Source organism: Stegostoma tigrinum, chromosome 4 (assembly GCF_030684315.1).
Source record: "Stegostoma tigrinum isolate sSteTig4 chromosome 4, sSteTig4.hap1, whole genome shotgun sequence".
NCBI lineage: Eukaryota > Metazoa > Chordata > Chondrichthyes > Orectolobiformes > Stegostomatidae > Stegostoma > Stegostoma tigrinum.
This window is the reverse complement of record NC_081357.1, coordinates 95245795-95267215: the sequence shown is the minus strand read 5'-3', so window position 1 is coordinate 95267215 and position 21421 is coordinate 95245795. Positions and strand designations below refer to the sequence as shown.

Below are 21421 nucleotides of genomic sequence, written 5' to 3'. Positions count from 1 at the left end.
CTTTGGCTTCAGCTGCTCACAATATATATCAATGATTTAGATTCGGGGAAGGTGTAGAGATATATAATAACGTCTCCGAGCCCGTTTATTAAAATTATCTAGCTTGGGGAAGGAGGGCCCTCTTGTGGTGCAGAGGTGGTGTCCCTACCTCTCAGGAGAGATGGGTTGAAGTGCCAACTGCTTCAGAGATGTGTAATGACAACTGTGAACATTGAGTGAATATTTAAACTTGGGGATCAAATGTAACGTTTCGAAATTTGCAGATCATATAAAACGAAACAGGTACTTATTCAGTGGCTGAGCAAGAAAGTAACAGCTGGTAAAAATGTGAGATTATCCACTTTGGTAGGAGGAACAGATGTTCAAAGTATTTTTTAAAAAATAATAAGAGGTTGGAAAATGTAGAAGCACAGTGGGACCTAGGTGTCCGAGTGGTAAATCACTGTGCAGGCTAACATCAGGGGGCAACAAGCTATTGGGGTTTCCATGCTGTCTGGGTCTATCACTGGTAAAATGCTAACATTTATAACAGCAGGATTTGAGTACGGGAATACTGAAGTCTTGTTTCGATTGTGTAGGAGCCTTGTTAAACTGTACCTGGATCAGTTTTGGTCTCCTTATCTCAGGGAAAGATACTACTGTCAATGAGGCAATGCAATGAAAACTGACCAGACTTGCTCCCAGACTGTCCTATAGAGGTAGATTGGGGTATGTAATGTCTATAGTTTTGAAGAATGGGAGGCGATCTCATTGAAACCTACAAAATACAGAAAGGAATAGATCGGGTAAATGCAGGCATGATGTTCCCCCTTAGAGATAGCAGGACCCGAAAAGTCGCGCTCCTGCTCCTCTGAACGTGCTGACCTCCAGCTGCGCACTGTTGTTTCCCCGGGGTTGGGGTGTCAGGGACCGATAAACGGTGAGGGGGAACGCCAGTTAGGGTGGGGACCGGGAGAATTTGGTTGATCCGGAGTTCTTGAATTCATTTCTGAATGACATTATTTGAGACACGTCGAGGAGATGAATGCTGGGCATTTCAGCTGAGGTCGTGCTGGGTGGGGAGGTAACAGATAGTTGGAGATGTAGCCTAGCAGCTACCTCCCCTCCTCTCTCGCGTGCTCTCTCTTTCTCCTTCTCTCTCCCTCTCCTCTCTCTCTCCCTTTCTCCTGTCTCCCTTTCTCCTTCTCTCTTTCTCTCTGTTTCTCCTTCTGTCCCCCCCTCCTTCTGTCTCTCTCTCCCTCCCTCTCCTTCTGTTCCCCCCTCTCTCTCCTTATCCTTCTGTCTCAGTCTCTTTCTCCTCCCCCTCTCTCTTTCTCCTTCTGTCTCTCTCTCCTTCTGTCTCTCTCTCTCTGTCTCCCTCTTTCTCTTTCTGTCTCTCTCCCCCTTTCTCCTTCTGTCTCTCTCTCCCTTTGTCCTTCTGTCTCTCTCTCTCTCTCTCTTTCTCCTTCTGTCTCTCTCAATCTCTGGCTGATGGAAGGAGGAGTGAGACAAGGTGACTGGCACCTGGGTGTACTGTCCCTCCCTCCGTCCCTCTGGCTGATGCCAGTAACTGGAGTTGGAGACAGCGGTGGAGTTGGGTATTGGTGCCGGAGGAAAGAGTGATCGGGGGAGAGATCCGGGGAAAGGTGGGGAGGGAGAGGGAGGATCTGGTGGTGCCGTGCCCCAGGTCTGGGCAGCTCACTGAACCCACTGAGCCTCCTGTAACCCAGTGCTTCCTGATCGATGGGAGTGAGCGAGTTCCCAGACAGCAGGGTAAAGGCGATCCTCACGTAAGTACCAGGAGCACGGGGATTGGCGGTGGGGTGGGGGGGGTACCATCTGCTCAGTGCTCATCCACATCACCGTGTACCGGCACATTCACCAAAAACCACATTCTCCATCCGCACCCGTCTGAACTTCAAACGGTGCCCTCGGCCCGGAGCGACTTCGCTCCCAACTGCAAACCTGCATTCATGTAGCGCCGCTCACGCAGCCCGACGGGGTTTTCTCAGCGGCTGCGGCACGACGCTGCTTGCAGCCCCTCCAGGGGAGATCGGGCGGGGAGACAGGCTCTCAGCTTGCTGCACCACGGCTTTTCGGAGGGCAATTCCAGAGGAAGAAAAACACACAGTATTCCCCTCCCTACCCACAAAACCCCACCGAGACACACAGACAGACACACACCCATTAAACCCCGTTCGAGGAGAGAGGAAGACTGAGGTGGATGATGAGGAAAGACAGGGTGCGGGAGGTTGTTCAGGACCGCGGGGGGTGACTGAGACACACAGGGGGCAGATTGGGGGGAATATGAAAACAACCATCAATTCTTAGACAGAGGGCATTGTTCCCCTTTAACCAGGGACACGGTCACACTGTTCCCCTTTAACCAGGGACGCGGTCACACTGTTCCCCATTAACCAGGGACACGGTCACACTGTTCCCCTTTAATCAGGGACACGGTCACACTGTTCCCCATTAACCAGGGACACGGTCACACTGTTCCCCTTTAACCAGGGACGCAGTCACACTGTTCCCCATTAACCAGGGACACGGTCACACTGTTCCCCTTTAACCAGGGACACAGTGACACTGTCTCCCATTAACCAGGGACGCGGTCACACTGTTCCCCATTAACCAGGGACACGGTCACGCTGTTCCCCTTTAACCAGGGACACAGTGACACTGTTCCCCATTAACCAGGGACACAGTGACACTGTTCCCCTTTAACCAGGGACACGGTGATTTTGGTCACCAGTAACCAGAGGCACAGTGGCATCGTCCCCCTTTAACCAGAGGCATGGTTTCACTGAGATAACATGTTGTTGAACTGGATGAACACAGCCGGCCCAACAGCATCAAAGGAGCGGGAATCCTGATTTTGGGCCTTGGCCTGTCTTTAGAAGAAGGGCCTAGATCCAAAACGTCGGCCTCCCTTCTCCTCCGATGCTGCTTGGCCTGCTGTGTTCATCCAGCTCCACACCTTGTTGTCTCAGACTCTCCAGCTTCGGCAGTTCCTACTATCATAGGATCGATCTGAACAGTCCCATTTACTGCGTATGTACATAAAAATGTTCTTTTATCAATAAATGGTGTATTTTTGGAATAAAAACAAGCTCCTTTTTTCCATGCAGGATAATGCGCAGGTCTCCTGATGTGAGTCCCCGCAGATTGTCAGATGTCAGCCCCCAGCTCCGCCAGCTCAAATACCTGGTCGTGGATGAATGCATCAAGGAGGATCTGAAAGCATCTAGATCATTTGAGGATTTGAGCAGTATCTCCTCGGCTGGCCTCAGTTCCATTGAGGAACGTATCCTTAGGATCACTGGTTATTATGGTTACCAACCCTGGTCTCTCCGTTTCCCCAGTGAGTCCCACAGCCCATTGCACTGTACCCTTCACACTGACCTATCCCGTGCTTTCCCAGTCAGTAGCTTGATGGGTTTGCCAATGCGCATTGAGAAAAATTGGTTAAAATCTGCCTTCACTGCAGAGCTAGAACTGCCCCAAAACTGAATCTGCTTCACACCATCCCTGTAGCAAGGTGGAAATTTAAGGGTGGGAGCTTGGGAATCCTGGTTTGGAGATTTGGGAATCCTGGTTTGGAAATTTGGGATCCCAGATTTGGAGATTTGGGAATCCAGGTGTGAAGATTTGGGAATCCTGGTTTGTAAGTTTGGGATTCCAGCTTGAGAGAAGTGACGGTTCAAACGTGGGCCTTAGGAATCGAGGTGTGATGAAATGAGAATCACGATGTGGAGATTTGGGGATCCAGCCACAGAGAATTGCATTCCATGGCAGTAAGTATAGAATGAGTAACAGAGGACTCTTGTGACACAGTGGTAGTGTTCCTAACTTTGGGACAGAGGGTCCATATTCAAGTCCCACCTGTCTCAGAGATGTGTTATAACAAACCTGAACAGGTTGATTTTAAAAATATCTATAATGGCAGCGTTGCTGGGCCTATTATCTGAATATACTTATGAAGTTGTTCACATGAACACCATCCTTGAGGTAAAATGGTCATTTGTAAAACAGCATGTGGGTGGATCATTGCTATAACTACTCGCTGAATGATAGGAGATGTTTGTTAAGTGAAAACAAGTGTTTACCTTCTTTGTGTGGCTGTGTCTGAGGCATTTTCACTGAAATTAATGCTGAGGCTATGGCCGAAGCTGTACCTGTGGATCGTCAGTGATTGCATTGGCAAACACTGTACTGGTTAGTTTTTTTTATAAAAACTGGTAATGAGATTAGCTCACCCTTTTAACCCACACTGTCTTGCTCTCCCTGTCTTTTTCTCTCTCTCTTCACCCTCCCTCGCTCCATCTCTTCCCAGCTTTCCCACTTTTAAAACCATCCTTACACATTAAAACGTGCAGCTGAAACAAAATCAGAAGTTGCTGGAAAAGCTCGGCAGGTCTGGCAGCAGAGAAAGCAGAGTTAACATTTCCAGTCCGTTGACCCTTCTTCTGAAATGGCTCCAACAACTTTTCTGCCAATTTCTGTTCCTGATTTTCCAGCATCTACAGTTCTTTTAGATTGTTTTAGTTTAAAACTGTCTCTGCTGACTGTTCTGGGAGGTTTCTCTAGCCTGTCCCTGTTCCCTGTAAGTCACTGTCAGGAACTACCTGATAGTGAGGACTCTATCTAAATGCAGGTCGTGCATTTAGGGGGAACCTGTGGGGGTTACGTACTCATACAGGGGGGGAATGTGGAAGAGAGATTCAAACCTATAGTCATTGTGGCATTGTCAATCAGACATTTCCAGCACAGCCCACCATTTCAATGTTTTGTAAAGCAGTTTGATAATAGATCCCATGGAACAACAGCTCAGAGAGGAATTACCTGTATCAGAAGGACTGAACACGTTTCATCGAGTTCCATTGAGGATGACAATAAACATGTTTAGAGAGGGAGGGGACATGTTTACAATATTAGTTCATTCAGTTCATTTGGTTTTTTCCAACTGCTGTCATAAAATAGAGCTGTTCATCCATCAATTCCTGTATCAGCTTGTTGAAGGGGAGTACAATTTAATCTCAAACTGCAGCTTCCTTCTCGTAACCCTGCAAATGAGTTCACATTCAGAGGCGACACCTTTTAAGAAATTTTAGATTGTATCGATTCCTTCCACCATTCCAGAGCCTAGCCACAAATTCTCATCCTTGCTTTCAAATCTTTTTTATTCATTCACAGGAAGCAGGTATCGTGAACCAGTTGAATAACTGTTGTCCAGCCCTCAGTGCCCCAGGGAAGATGGCAATGAGCTGCCTTTCTGAACCTCTGCGGTCCATGCAGTACTTTCACAACCCTGCTGGCTCTTTCTTTCTTGGAGGAGGGGGGAGGTGTGGTTCGGTTCTTGGGTTTAGAAGGTGCTGTTGAAGGGCTCGTGGTGAATTACTGCAATGCATCTTGTTGTTGCATCAGTACATGCTGCTGCCACCCAGTGGCCTGATGCTCCTGCCCTGTGCCTTCTGGATGGAGGGCAGCCTTTGGAAAGTCAGGGCATGAGTTACTTGCCGCAGAAATCCCAGCATTTCACCAGGTCTTCTAGCCACAGTATTTATTTGCCTGGTCTTGTTCAATTTCTGATCGATGGTGACTCCCAGAATGTTGAGAGTGAGAAATTCAGTGATGTTGAGAGGAGATGGTTTAATTCTCTCTTATTGAAGATGGCCATTGCCTGGCACTTGCGTGATGTGAATCAAGTTACTGCTTATCACTCCAAGCCTGGGTACTGTCTAAGTCTTGTTGCATGTGAACATGGGCTGCTTCAGTATCCGAGGAGTCGTGAATGGTGCTGAGCGTCAGCGAACATCCCCACTCCTGACCTTATAATGGAGGGAAGGTCATTGATGAAGCAGCTGAAGATGTCAAGTGGCTATAATCTAACCAGATCATAGGGCAGCTCTCTTATCAGAGAGAGACATCTTTCAGCCCTGGTATTGATCTGGTCAGTCTGGACAGCGCCTTCCCCTCAGGGCTTAAAGTTCTATATAAAGTATCACCCACTACACTCTGGCTGGGATCTGACCAGTGACAAATTAGATTGGAATTTAAAACATTCATTTTCATAATGTTCCCAATCACCTACACTCCTTTCAGACAAAGATAATTCTCTTTATTCACCTTATCAGATCATTTTATCATTGTGTCATCTTGCAAAGGCAACACCATTAGATCTTCACTGCTCTCCCTGCAAGGTGAACATATCCTTCCTGAGGGACAGTGTCCATCTCCAGGGACACTGACCAAATCTCCATAGCAATGTACTGTAGCATCATGTCCAACAATTTGCATTCCGGTCACCTTGGAAATAAAAAATACAACATTCCATTAGCCTTTTTAATTATTTGTACCTGACTGCTAGCTATTTACGATTTATATTTGAAATGATTTGGTTGGCAGCTTTCCCAGTGTTTATTGGCCGTTCCTGAAGGTTATGTTGGGGAGGAGGAAGAGCAGAGCAGAGCTCAGTACTTTCTTTTATTTTGTTCATTCACGGGATGAGGGTGTCGCTGGCTAGGGCATTTATTGCCCATCCCTAATTGCTCAGAGGGCGCTTAAGAGTCGACCATATTGCTGTGGGTCTAGAGTCACATGTAGGTCAGACCAGGTAAGGATGGCAGTTTCCTTCCCTAAAGGACATTAGTGAACCAGATGGGTTTTCCCAACAATTGACAATGGATTCATGGCCATCATTAGACTCTTAATTCCAGATATTCATTGAATTCAAATTCCACCATCTGCCTTGGCAGGATTCGAGCCTGGCTCCCAGAACATTATCTGGGTCTCTGGATTAACAGTCCAGCGATAATGCCACGAGGCCATCACCTCATGAAGGTTTGTGTATTTTTTTAACCTCGAAAGAAAGACTTGCATTTCTATAGCACCTTTCCACATGATCAGGACATCCTGTAGAGCTTTCTAGGCACTTCTAGGGTGTTGTTGTTGTAACTAGGAAAGATAGCAAGCTAATAAAATGTGAGGCTGGATGAACACAGCAGGCCAAGCAGCATCTCAGGAGCACAAAAGCTGACGTTTCGGGCCTAGACCCTTCATCAGAGAGGGGGATGGGGGGAGGGAACTGGAATAAATAGGGAGAGAGGGGGAGGCGGACCGAAGATGGAGAGTAAAGAAGATAGGTGGAGAGGGTGTAGGTGGGGAGGTAGGGAGGGGATAGGTCAGTCCAGGGAAGACGGACAGGTCAAGGAGGTGGGATGAGGTTGGTAGGTAGCTGGGGGTGCGGCTTGGGGTGGGAGGAAGGGATGGGTGAGAGGAAGAACCGGTTAGGGAGGCAGAGACAGGTTGGACTGGTTTTGGGATGCAGTGGGTGGGGGGGAAGAGCTGGGCTGGTTGTGTGGTGCAGTAGGGGGAGGGGATGAACTGGGCTGGTTTAGGGATGCAGTGGGGGAAGGGGAGATTTTGAAACTGGTGAAGTCCACATTGATACCATATGGCTGCAGGGTTCCCAGGCGGAATATGAGTTGCTGTTCCTGCAACCTTCGGGTGGCATCATTGTGGCAGTGCAGGAGGCCCATGATGGACATGTCATCAAGAGAATGGGAGGGGGAGTGGAAATGGTTTGCGACTGGGAGGTGCAGTTGTTTGTTGCGAACTGAGCGGAGGTGTTCTGCAAAGCGGTCCCCAAGCCTCCGCTTGGTTTCCCCAATGTAGAGAAAGCCGCACCGGGTACAGTGGATGCAGTATACCACATTGGCAGATGTGCAGGTGAACCTCTGCTTAATGTGGAATGTCATCTTGGGGCCTGGGATGGGGGTGAGGGAGGAGGTGTGGGGACAAGTGTAGCATTTCCTGCGGTTGCAGGGGAAGGTGCCGGGTGTGGTGGGGTTGGAGGGCAGTGTGGAGCGAACAAGGGAGTCACGGAGAGAGTGGTCTCTCCGGAAAGCAGACAGGGGTGGGGATGGAAAAATGTCTTGGGTGGTGGGGTCGGATTGTAAATGGCGGAAGTGTCGGAGGATAATGCGTTGTATCCGGAGGTTGGTGGGGTGGTGTGTGAGAACGAGGGGGATCCTCTTGGGGCGGTTGTGGCGGGGGCGGGGTGTGAGGGATGTGTCGCGGGAAATGCGGGAGACGCGGTCAAGGGCGTTCTCAATCACCGTGGGGGGGAAGTTGCGGTCCTTAAAGAACTTGGACATCTGGGATGTGCGGGAGTGGAATGTCTTATCGTGGGAGCAGATGCGGCGGAGGCGGAGGAATTGGGAATAGGGGATGGAATTTTTGCAGGAGGGTGGGTGGGAGGAGGTGTATTCTAGCAAGCAGTTTGTGCAGACCAAGATCCCACCATGAAATTGATGAGCCCTGTTTCAGTGCTGTGCAGCCCAGGACAGAGGGAGTATTCCTGTGTTTACGCACATTGCTCCCTGGGATCTTTTATTTCTACCTGAGAGGACAGACAGATTCCATGACTGTCCTGAACAAAAATCTCAATTTGCCAACGTGTTGAACCCCTCTCAATAAATCTCAGCAACAAGTCCAATCAATTTGTTCCTTCTTTAGAGGGAAGCTAAGGGATACAATGCTGCTTGTGGAAACAATCCTGCATTTGCAAAATGACTCATGCTCTGGAAAGGAACAGCCAGCCTCGAAATGCAGTGAATTAAAACAAAGAATGAGACAGCCGTTGACATGGAGTGCTTTTATCCAGTGACAGGGCGTTGATGGGACCTGGGCAGATTGAAAGCTGGAGGTGGTGGGCGGGCCTGCAGAACTGCAGGAACATTTCATTCTGAGTGACCACATGATGCTGCTGCTACTGTTTGCTTCAGAAACTTCCAGCATGTTTCATTTGAACCTATACAGCTTAGCTTTGTCTCTCATACTTTTTTCTACAACTGTGTGGTTCCCTGCTGTCCTCAGCAACAGAATTGCACAAATAAGAGCAAAGATTGACACCACATCGCAGAATGTGATAAAATCAGGTCGACAGTCAGGTGAGGCTCTTATACAAGAGTGCAAGGCGGGGTAAGGGTTAGCACTGAGGTGTGCTTCAACACCACCCAATGTGTTGATGCCAAATGAACTCAGGTGAGAAAACACCTTTGGGTCTCAAAGAAAGAAGGAGCTAATATTGATTTCTCCTTCTGTGTCGGTGGCAATGTTTATCATACCCTACCATAACTTGTACCTAGTTGCTATCACACAAAAACTATTTCTTGTTTAAGACAAGAAATAAGTTTCATCAAACTATCGGATGGTTTTCATCTATCACACCAGACTAAACAGTCTCTGCAGATCCCTTCCAGCTAAGGAGAACGGTGGCTCCAAACCCACCAGATTGATCTTACACCATAAACTGTGGTGAGGATTCATCTTACAACATGGTGGCAGGTGGTTCAGAATTCATTTAGCTGCAATTTACAAAAAGCTGGCAGATGTGGAGATGTGAGAATTCTTCAGACACAGCTTTACGAATGCTGCTCCACCAGGCGCTTAGCATCTGAGAGAGTTGTGGATCTTGCAGAAGGGAACCTCATGGCAAGATTTGAAGAGGCAGAGTCGATGTTAAAAAAGCATTTCAAACTTGGTAGAGATACACAGCAGGGAATAAGAGCCAGAAACTCCATGGAACTGGAACACTAGTTACACCTAGAGTTACAGATTGCATTGGATACTGATGATCGGTTAGAGCAGTCCCAAATCAAGGTTCAGACGGAGAGCAAGGAGGTGTGAAAGACTTGGTGAGTAATATTAAAATCACTAGTGCGCTATGAAAAACTTGAAAAAGGGTGTAGATGACAGGTTGGAAAAACTAGAAGTAACCAAGCTACTGACAACTCAAATAAGCATCAAGGTGAGCGAGTACCAAGTTGCCCAGGTACAGTATGGGAAATAAAAGGCTGCAGAGGAATTTAAAATAAGATCGCAGACCCAGGAATGTCAGACTTAAAGTTGTAAAATGGAAACCTAAGCAAACAAAGTCCAATGGAAGGAAAACTTTGAAAGAACCCTGAGAAAAGGTGAGAGGCCCGTTTCTAAATCCTGGCAAAGGGCGGGAAGCATTTATTTAACTCACGTTCTCGTCCAAGAGAAAAAAAACCTGAAGCAAAGGGAATTACTCGTGGCACCACAAGACAGAGGGAATTGTCTAGGGAAATTTGTTAAAGAAATGGGATTCATCTTGTGTAGCCTCAAAGAGTGGGATTAATTCAGCCAAGTCATTGTAAGAATGTTCACTTGGTAAAGCCAATAAGGAAATGGGACTTATTTATTCATCAGCTTGCTGACAGGTGGAAATTCTCCACTTTACTCACCAAAGATAGGGATCCTCCATTTAGTTGTGCAGGGTAAGGAAATACATAGCAACAGCACTGCTATACTGTACAATTAAAATCCTTCAATACAAGGCAAATAAATAATTACATTAAAAAGGCAGGACAACAGATGAAACATTGCGAGGAGGTTTAAGTTCAGACATGGGCCAAAGAGAACACAGAATTGGACACCTTGTAGAAAACATTTCTTAGGATATCGAATTGCTTCCAAACTAAATACTTAAACAGGAACAGCACACAAAAATACACTTTTGTATACAATTGAAAATGTAGCTAATGACATTATAGCTTGATGCGGAATGAAATAAGCAATATATACTTTGAAAAGATATTGAAAGCTTTTGACAATTATTTCAACTTCGAAACAAGTGCAATTCGAAAAGGACAAGATTTGATTGAAGAGTTCAGCATCCGGGTGTATCCATGGACAATTTCATCAATGATCTCTACAGATTAATGAAAAAATGTGACTGCAGACCTTTAAAGTCAGAATTCATAAGACACAACATTTCTCATGAATCTGTCAGACTTGTTACTATCAAAAGGACTTCAGAAGCAGATACTTAGATGGTGTGTGAAGCAGCAATTTGGAAGTGGCAAAGCTTAATCTTAAAAGGACAGGATCGGCCTAATCATAGGAGATCAGCAAGATCCATTCAGTTCTTAAAATGCAACCCCCTAAAGATACTGGTGAGAAGCCAATACAGAAAATAAGACAGACATCAGATACTAACAGTCATTGTTAACACTGTAGGGGAAAAAATAACCCTCACAGGCACATGCGGTGCCCAGTTATTAAAAAGAGAATGCTTTGTCTATAAAACAGCGCACCATTTTCAGAAAATGCCACAATAGCACACAGTCACAGGGCAACAAGAAGTAAAATACTGTACAAATGAGGTAAACAGACTGTGATAGAAGAAAAGCTAGATGTATTCCCAGGAGAAATAGGTGATGGTGACCACATATTTCATTCAGAGAAAATTTATGTTAATGGGTATCTCACTAATTCTAAGCTTTGTGCGGGGCGAGTGTCACTGTATTATCAGATAGTGTACACGACTGAAGGACACTGCTTATAGCCAATAACAGTATAGCTGTCTGATCCAGGGGATTTACCACTTAAAGTTGGAGGTTTGCTACAAGCAATTCTGCAACATGAGGGGTGTTTGATAGCAGAGAATTCGATGCATTGCACAAATGAGAAATCTCACCCTTGAGCGTGAATATTTATTTTGTGTCAAAAGCAGACAAATCAGTCAAAGTCAAGAGACCACTGATGAAGCTGGTTATGGAACAAGAAGTCAAAGGACTTTCCATTGCTGATTAGCTTGGTGTAGAGCAACCAGTCAAAGGACAACTACAGAGGATTTTTTTGGGCTGCCTAGACTCATGGTGGAAGCCAAACTGAAGACAGGGTTCCATCAAATTAGCTAACCGAGAAAACAGACTGACATTCACGCTGGGTGCCTCTTCTATACGCACTCATTAACTATTCTTAGGGTACAGGTATTGTTAACCCTTTACTTTCCACATAAGGAGTGATTTGAGGTCAGCTGACTGAAAGTTTTATCAAACATAGAGGATTGAAGGAGTGTCGTAAAAGCAGAGAGAAAGAGACGGAAGAGCTAGGGAAGGAATTCCAAGGCACAGACTTCTTCAGGTCGAGCTGCTATTAGCAGGAGTGACTAAAATCAGGGATTGGGAAGGGGCCAGAATGAGATGAGTAATCTCAGAGGGATGTCAGTCTGGAAGATAGGGAGGAGGTGAGAGGAATATGAAAACAGGATGAGAGCGTTAAAATCGGGTTTTGCTGAACCAAGCATCAGTGTAGGTTGTCAAGCTTGAGGGGGATGGTTCTCAGCAGGATGTGACGCAGATAAAGATTGTGTGGCAGCACAGTTTCATATAAGCTCATGGTTACAGAGAGCCCAAGATGGGATGCTGGTTAGGAATGTGCTACCGGAACTGTCAACACCTGAGATAGGATAGGTGAGGGCTGCAGCAGTTGATCAGCTGAAGCGAATAGAAATCTGGGTATGTTACAGAACTGGAGGAAAGCAATCCTGGCAATGGCATAGATAAATAACCATGAGATTATTTTATCAACAGCAGGACTAAACAAATTGGTTCAGCATCAGATGATGCTTGGAAGAGGGATAAAATGGGTGGCTAATGGTTAGAGTTTGTAGTTGGGGGGTCACTCTTCATGATTTTTAATTGGAGGAAATTTCTGCCCATCCAATGCTGGGCATCAGACAGGCAGGCTGTAGTGCCGGGTAGACCTCCTTCATTCTTTACTGGGAGCAATAACCTTTCAGTGCAGTAGGGGTGAGGGGTCTGTGTCTGTATCAACTTTACTGTGCTGTTACTGACAGGAAGCAGTTGGGTTTTGATCACTAATGTTACTATTCTAACTCACTGTATAATCCACCAAACCCCTGTCGGGACTAGTTCCATTATTTACATTCCTGACTCCAACCAAGGTGTGTGTGTGTGTGTGTGTGTGTGTGTGTGTGTGAGAATGAGTGGCGAAAATCAGAAACCTGGTGTCCCATTTTGAGGCAGGCAGAGCAACTCCTGTTGGAAACATGCTCAAGCTTCTGGCTGCTATTTTGGGCCACAAGACAGCTGGGTCATGTTGTAAAATGGTGGCCTGATCACCTGGTTTCTCAGCCAAAGAGTATTATAGCTCATTCAGCCCATCACACCGTGCTAGCACTTTGAAAGGACGATCCAGTTACTCCCAGTCCCCTGCTTCTACTCCCTGACTTTCTACACTTTTACCTTGTGCAGATTTACACACCCAGTTCTGACTTGAAAGTTGCACTTGAATCTGATTCTATCTCCCGATCAGACTCTGCGTTCCAAGTGACTGCAGCTCATTGTAGAAAGAGATTGGCCTCTTCATTTTTTTTCGTCAATTATAAGAAACCTGTGTCTTCTGATTCCTGACACTCTCTCCTCAATTTCTAAACATCCAGTAAGTCTCCCCGCAATTTTGTGCTCCAAGGGAAAACAATCCCCTTTTATTTCAGTCCCTCTGTATGTTTCTGTTTTAGTAACTCTCCTCTGCAAATGGGCCATGTCATTCTTCCAGAATATGGTCCCCAGAATATTCAGGCCGGGACTGGGCCAGGGAGTGGTTGTAAAGGCTTGAAAACATCTCCTTTCGTGGGGTCAAAATCAAAAATTGTTGGGAAAACTCGACAGGCCTGGCAGCATCTGTGCAGGGAAAGTGTAATCAACGTTTCAGGTCATGGAGAAAGGAGATGTACAGCACAGAAACAGATTCATCCATGTTGACAAAATACCCTAAATTCATCCAGTCGCATTTGCCAGCTCTGCTCCCTCTAACCCCTTCATATTCGTATATCCACCCAGATGACTCTTTAACGTTGTAATTGTATCCACGTGAACCACTTTCTCTGGCAGCTCATTTCAATCATGCGGCTCCCTTTGCATGAAAAAGTTGCCCCTCAGATTCCTTTCAAATCTTTCCCCTCTCACCTTAACCCTATGCCCTCTGGTTTTGGACTCCTGTACCCTGGAAAAAAAGACATTGTCTATTCACCTTATCCATGTCCCTCATGACCTTATAAACCTCTCGAAGGACACCCCTCAGCCTCCGATGCTCCAGGGAAAATAACCCCAGCCCATTCGGCCCCTCCCTATTAGTTCAAACCCTTCAACCCTGGCAACATCCTTGAAAATTTTTTCTGCACTCTTTCAAGTTTAACAACATCTTTCCTGAAGCAGGGAGACCTGAACTGAACACAGTATTCCAAAGGTGGCCTGGCCAAAGTCCTGTACAACTGCAATATGACCTCCCAACTCTTATACTCAAGTACTGACCAATAAAGGTAAGCATACCAAACACCTTCTTCATTACTCTGTCTCCACTTCCAAGCAACAATGAGCCTGCACCCTAAGGCCTCTTTGTTTGACAACAGTACCCAAGACCCTACCATTAGGTATTTCAGTCCCTGACCTGATTTGCTCTACCAAAATGCAACACTGCACCCTTACCTAAATTGAACTCCAAACAGTGGCTCTTCTGTAGAACTTTGCTTTCTCTCTACAGACGCTGCCAGACTTGCTGAGCTTCTCCAGCAATGTCTGTTTTTGTTTTTGATTTCCAGCGTCCTCAGTTCTTTGTCTTTTTATCCCCCTTTTCATGGGGTCATCCTCAGCCACCCGAGAGGTAGGTGAGGCCTCAGTTTAACACCTGATATGAGAAACAGTGCCTTTGGCAGTGCAGCAATCCCACAGTACTGCACAGGGAATGCTGATGCAGATAATGATTTCACATCTCTGGAGTGGCACTTCACTGTGTTGTATTTTCAATTTGGAGCCAAGGTGGCAATTAAAAGCTGCAGAATAACATTCTCCAAGTGTCACATGGTCTGCCGAATTAATTTGAAAAAGAAAAGTTAGTAAGTGAACACGAACAAATTCTGAAGGAACTGCGGACGCTGTAAATCAGGAACAAAAACAGAAGTTGCTAGAAAAGCTCAGAAGGTCTGGCAGAATCTTCCCACTGTTCTGACAAAGGGTCACAGGACCCGAAATGTTAGCTCTGGTATTTTTCTTCACAGATGCTGCCAGACCTGCTGAGCTTTTCCAGCAGCTTCTGTCTAAAATTCCCAATAAACATCCTCAAGAGAAAAAGCAGATGATGTCTGGGTGATGTTGGGCAAGGTATGAGAGATGGTGGCTCAGTCAATCTCCTATCTGCTGTTGCAGGTGGACATCGAAGATCCACCGTCCCTAAAGTAGCCAGCCTGGTGGCTATCCCATTGTTTGTCGAGGGATCTTGCTATGTCTACATTGGCCACCATGTTTCTGAAATTGACACAGTAGCTACACTTTGAAAAATACTTCAGCGGGGCCTTCCTGAGGGTGTGAAAGGTGCTAAATAAATGCAAATCCTGGTGCGCTCCCCGAAGCCGGGTGTACTGAGTCTGGTGCTGGTGCAGAGGCAGAGCAGACGAGCTCTGACACTCTTTAGTGCAGCCTCAAGATTAAACCTAATGTTGAATTGATGTTTGAGAGACCCTGCGCTCTCCAAAGGGGCCATGTTCCAACAATATCGTTGTGTGATGTTGTGAGTGAGAGATTTTACTGGCCCCACAGCCCCATCTGCTGGTGCTCAGTGGAACTTTTCTGTTGGAAAAGGCACGAGCTTCCAAAAAAGGCTGTGAAAACAAGATAACAAAGTGTGAAGCTGGGTGAACACAGCAGGCTAAGCAGCATCTCAGGAACACAAAAGCTGACGTTTCGGGCCTAGACCCTTCGTCAGAGAGGAGAGATTTTTCCAACCTTTCCCCGCCCCCCACCCCACCCATCTCCCTGCCTGCAGCAGCCTGAGGAAGGGCAGTGTGGGCCGGAGACCTCTCCAAATGGAACTATGGAGGTCAAAGCTTGCAATACTAACCATGCCTAAACGCGTAGAGGGACCTTCCTCCTGCACCCCGTCAGCCCTTCCAGCCTTGGGGAGGTCTTTATTTGCAGGGGTGTCTCTATGAGGTGGTGTTTGACCTGCCTCAGTACCATTTCCTAATGAGGCTGTCAAACAGTGCTGGGTCAGTGTGATCAGCAGCCCGACCGAGCCTTCCTCAACTGGCCATCGAGCCAGTCTTACTGAGCAATGAGTGAGGGCTCAGGAGCACCAACTGGTCACTAGTATCAGTACTCCAAATCCCTCAGGATCCCCAGTCTACAGTAATGTCATTAGACTAATAATCCCCTTGGGGAACACAGATTATGTCCCAGCACATGAGCTGGTGGGATTTAAATTCAGTTAATAACATTTGGACTCAAAAGCTCATCTCTGTATTGATGACCACCAAAACCACTATTAATTACTGTGAAAACACATCTTGCTCCTTAATGTCATTTAGCGAAGGCAATCTCCCATCCTTACCTGACTGCAGACCCACAATGATTTGACTGCCCTGCCCTGTGAAATTATGTAGTAAGGCTGTCAGCTAAGGGTAACTGAGAAGTTAAACAAATAAACACCAGCAAGGCCCATGTCCCTCAAAATAAGAAGAGCATATATTTTAAAAAGTCATGATAACTGGGCCTGCTAAGCTGTCTGTTGGAAATCTGGCTTGTCATTGGGAATTCACACATGCCCAACATTAAGGGGCTGGGATACCTGATCTTAACAGACAGTGCCAGGAGTGTTTCCCCAGATAGTTCTGGATTCACATATCCCCAATGGTTAGGTTCAATAGCACTGACTGTTCATTCAGGTACAGTGAATATTCTCTTTATTTGATCGTGCGATGTGGGCATCAATTGCAGGGCTGGCATTTCTGAACCAGTTTTTTTTTTGTGAATGGCAGCCTCCTTTTTGACTCAACTGATAAGATTATAAAGTCACTTCAGAAGGCAGCTGAAGGTCAGTCAGGGAATTGGAAGTTCTGGAGGAGGTGGAGGGCATGGGTGGTGTCACGGACTTAGGTGGGGAGAAAATGGAGTCCAGATAGGTAGAGATGAGTTCGGTGGGGCAGGAGCAGGCGGAGACAATAGGTCGGCCAGGGCAGGCGGGTTTGTGGACTTGGGAAGGAGATAGAAGCGGGTGGTGTGGGGTTGGGGAACAATAAGGTTGGAGGCTGTGGATGGGAGGTCACCTGAGGTGATGAGGTCCACCTCCTCCAGAAATTCCAATTCCCTGGCCCCCAACACCTCATTTTCACCATGGATGTCCAGTCCCTACACACCTGCATTCCCCATGCAGAGGGCCTTAAGGCCCTCCGCTTCTTCCTATCCCGCAGGCCCAACCAGTCCCCCTACACTGACACCCTCATCTGCCTAGCCAAACTCGTCCTCACCCTTGACAACTTCTCTTTTGATTCCACCCACTTCCTACAGACATAGGGGGTGGCCATGGGTACCCGCACAGGCCCAAGCTATGACTGCCTCTTTGTAGGCTACGTGGAACAGTCCCTCTTCCGCACCTACACAGGCCCCAAACCCCACCTCTTTCTCCGTTACATTGACGACTGTATCGGCACCGCCTCTTGCTCCCAAGAGGTGCTCGAACAGTTCATCCACTTCACCAACATCTTCCACCCCAACCTCAAGTTCACCTGGGCCATCTCCAACACATCCCTCACCTTCCTGGACCTCTCTGTCTCCATCTCAGGCAACCAGCTAGAAATTGATGTCCACTTCAAGCCCACCGACTCCCACAGCTACCTAGAATACACCTCCTCCCACCCACACTCCTGCAAAAATTCCATCCCCATTCCCAATTCCTTCGCCTCCGCCGCATCTGCTCCCAGGATAAGGCATTCCACTCCCGCATATCCCTGATGTCTGCATTCTTCAAGGACCGCAACTTTCCTCCTGCAGTGGTCGAGAACACCCTTGACCGTGTCTCCCACATTTCCCGCAACACATCCCTCACACCCCGCGCACCCCCCCCCCACCCCCCTGCAATAACTGCTCGAAGAGAATCCCCCTCGTCCTCACATACCACCCCACCAACTTCCGGATACAACGCATCATCCTCCGACACTTCCACCATCTACAATCCGACCCCAACACCCAAGACATTTTTCCATCCCCACTCCTGTCTGCCTTCTGGAGAGACCACTCTCTCTGTGATGCCCTTGTCCGCTCCACACTCCCCTCCAACCCCACCACACCCGGCACCTTCCCCTGCAGCTGCAGGAAGTGCTACACTTGCCCCCACACCTCCTCCCTCTTCCTCATCTCAGGCCCCTAGATGACTTTCCATATTAAGCAGATGTTCACCTGCACATCTTGCTTGGGGACCACTTTGCACAACACCTCCACTCGGTTCGCTATAAACAACTGCACCTCCCAGTCGCGAACCATTTTAACTCCCCCTCCCATTCCTTAGACAACATGTTCATCATGGGCCTCCTGCAGTGCCACAATGATGCCACCTGAAGGTTGCAGGAACAGCAACTCATATTCTGCTTGGGAACCCTGCAGCCCAATGGTATCAATGTGGATTTCACAAGCTTCAAAATCTCCCCTTCCCCCACTTCATCCCAAAACCAGCCCAGCTCGTCCCGTCGCCTCACTGCATCCCAAAACCAGCCCAGCTCGTCCCCGCCACCCTAACCTGTTCTTCCTCTCACCTATCCCTTCCTCCCACCTCAAGCCGTACTTCCATTTCCCACCTACCAACCTCAACCCGCCTCCTTGACCTGTCCGTCCTCCCCAAACTGACCTATCCCCTCCCCACCTGTACTCTCGTCTCCACCTATCCTCTCCTCTATCCATCTTTGGTCTGCCTCCCCCCTCCCCCTATTTATTCCAGAACCCTCTCCCCATCCATTTGTGCTCCTGAGATGCTGCTTGGCCTGCTGTGTTCATCCAGCTCCACACTTTGTTATCTTGGATTCTCCAGCATCTGCAGTTCCCATCATCTCTGATCACAAATGGCCTGTTTCTTGTTTCATAGTTTCAGTCATTTGCTGCACATTTTGCTTCAATGTAACGTTCCGCTGATAAATAAATCAGAATATTAGTGTTAGCCTGCACACTGTGTTCAAATGGCAGAACGGTTCCAAGTATAGCCTTGGGAAAAGGGGTCAGCCATTGCACACTGAGGTGAGGAGACATTTCTTTGATCAGACAGTTGTGAATCATTGGAAATCTGTAACTCCTAGTGGACTCTGGGTGCAAAGTTATTAAGTGTATTTGAGAGTAAGATCAATCAATTTTTGGCCTTTTAGGAAATTGATGGAGATAGCGATCGGGCAGGAAACTGGAACTGAGTTTGAACATAAACTACAAACTGCAATGAATAGGTTTGATAGGCAGCATAATCTATTGCACTCATCTGCTCTCTTAAATCTTATTACACTCAAACAATATCTAAATTTAGATTCGATTTTCACGAACATCTTGTTGTTTTGTGCTCCTTGCAATACTCAAATTGGCCACTATTTTTCCTACATACAGCAGGAACTGCCATAAAACCCAATTAGATAGCTTGGGGTGATGAAAGGCATTATATCAGTTCAAATTTCTGAAGAGGCTATCATTTCTGCACCGACAGACCTACCCAGCAGGGAGCACTGCGGGTCTGTTTTCAGACAAGATGTAACGCACTGCATTTCCAAACATTCCTTTGTCCTCTTACAGACTGAACAAGTGTAAACCACACTCGATACACCTACAGGGGCATTCCTGATGCTACCAATAATTATCAAGAATTAGAATATCCCTCCATTGGCTCCTGCCCCATGTATGAACACCAACCCCTGAACAGATGCGGTGGACATTTTGACAGACCCGGTGTTAGGATGTTATACTACATAGAATCCTGTATGTGTGGCTTGTACAGGGACCATAGGTTAGAAATTCAATTGTAAATGGCATTTCTCAGCAGGTCCCAGCATCCCCCCCCCCCCACCAAAATTTGCCAAGAAGGTTGTGGCGTAATAAATGCACAAAAGAGATAGAATATCCTGATGAAGGATGGGCATTGGTTTGTTTAGAGCAGAAACCCCGGCATGGACAAGATGGGGCGAATGCCCTGTACCCTTGATGCAATTCAATGTTCAAACTCAAGTCCTATCTTTAATTAATTTTATGTGTGATTTGAAAAATGCTATTACTTGAGAAAACACTTGCCAGACGCTTGTTTTTTTCTCAAAGCTGCAGATACAGTACAGCCCATCTATCCTAGGATGGGCACTAAGACCCAGGAGAATAAGATAACAAAGTGCGAAGCTGGATGAACACAGCAGGCCAAGCAGCATCTTAGGAGCACAAAAGCTGATGTTTTGGGCTAGAACCTTCATCAGAAAAGGGGGATGGGGAGAGGGAACTGGAATAAATAGGGAGAGAGGGGAGGCAGACTGAAGATGGATGGAGGAGAAGATAGGTGGAGAGGAGAGTATAGGTGGGGAGGTAGGGAGGGGATAGGTCAGTCTGGTCAAGGGGGCAGGATGAAGTTAGTAGGTAGGAAATGGAGGTGCGGCTTGAGGTGGGAGGAGGGGATAGGTGAGAGGAAGAACAGGTTAGGGAGGTGGGGACGAACTGGGCTGGTTTTGGGACGCTGTGGGGGATGGGGAGATTTCGAAGCTTGTGAAGTCCACATTGATACCATTGGGCTGCAGGGTTCCCAAGCGGAATATGAGTTGCTGTTCCCGCAACCTTCGGGTGGCATCATTGTGGCACTGCAGGAGGCCCATGATGGACATGCCGTCTGAGGAATGGGAGGGGGAGTTGAAATGGTTCGCAACTGGGAGATGCAGTTGTTTGTTGTGAACTGAGCGGAGGTGTTCTGCAAAGCGGTCCCCAAGCCTCCGCTTGGTTTCCCCAATGTAGAGGAAGCCACACTGTGTACAGCGGATACAGTATACCACATTGGCAGATGTGCAGGTGAACATCTGCTTCATGTGGAAAGCCATCTTGGGGCCTGGGATGTGGGTGAGGGAGGAGGTGTGGGGGCAAGTGTAGCACTTCCTGCGGTCGCAGGGGAAGGTGCCGGGTGTGGTGGGGTTGGAGGGCAGTGTGGAGTGGACAAGGGAGGAGAATAAGGCTGGTTTAGCCCTGGTCAATACCTCTCCCCCACCCCACCCAGTCGTTGCACATAGCATTTACAGTCTGTGCTTCCCAGGCATCTCAGGAGGACTCAACACCTCAAGGGAACATTCTCAGTGAAGTAAGGCTCACTGTGAATGGATAACTGAATGGCCACAAACCCCACAGCTACTGTACCAACCTTTAGGAGGAACTTTTAATGAAACCTACACATTCCTAAGAACCTCATGATTTCCAGGTTTGTCATGGGAATAGGGAACTGTGCTACTGCCTCTACCTAGATAGTTCACTTGGGCTTCAGCAAACTCACACTCTGTGTGATTGACCACTTCTAAGTATATTTTGTGGGAGAAAGCTTCCAGTTGCTGTGAGTGTGTATCTCAGGTGTCACCGTACACTGAGTGGTTGTCTAACTAAACCACACAATAATACCAGCGTGGCACAGTTAGATTCATCAACCTTTGAGTGGTGGCTGGGACATTTCAGAATCTGAATGGCTTGACCTGCTGCTGGAGTTACAAGAAAAATGCTGATGCCGTCACTTTAAAATGTTATTTTGTCCTTTTTTTTGACGAGAGGTTGTAAGGCAGAGATGGCGAACTAGC

The 21421-nt window shown here is 47.2% G+C and overlaps 1 protein-coding gene across 1 annotated transcript in view; it reads left to right on the top strand.

The window, feature by feature from the left end:
* The first annotated feature begins 1149 nt into the window (after window positions 1–1149).
* Window positions 1150–21421, top strand: part of slc35f3b (solute carrier family 35 member F3b) — an 87702-nt gene continuing 67430 nt past the window's right edge. Inside the window, exons 1-2 of the mRNA XM_048531875.2 lie at window positions 1150–1769; window positions 3111–3343. Of these exons, the coding sequence (XP_048387832.1) occupies window positions 1723–1769; window positions 3111–3343 (280 nt within the window). The 5' untranslated portion in view covers window positions 1150–1722. The remainder of the gene's footprint in view (window positions 1770–3110; window positions 3344–21421) is intronic.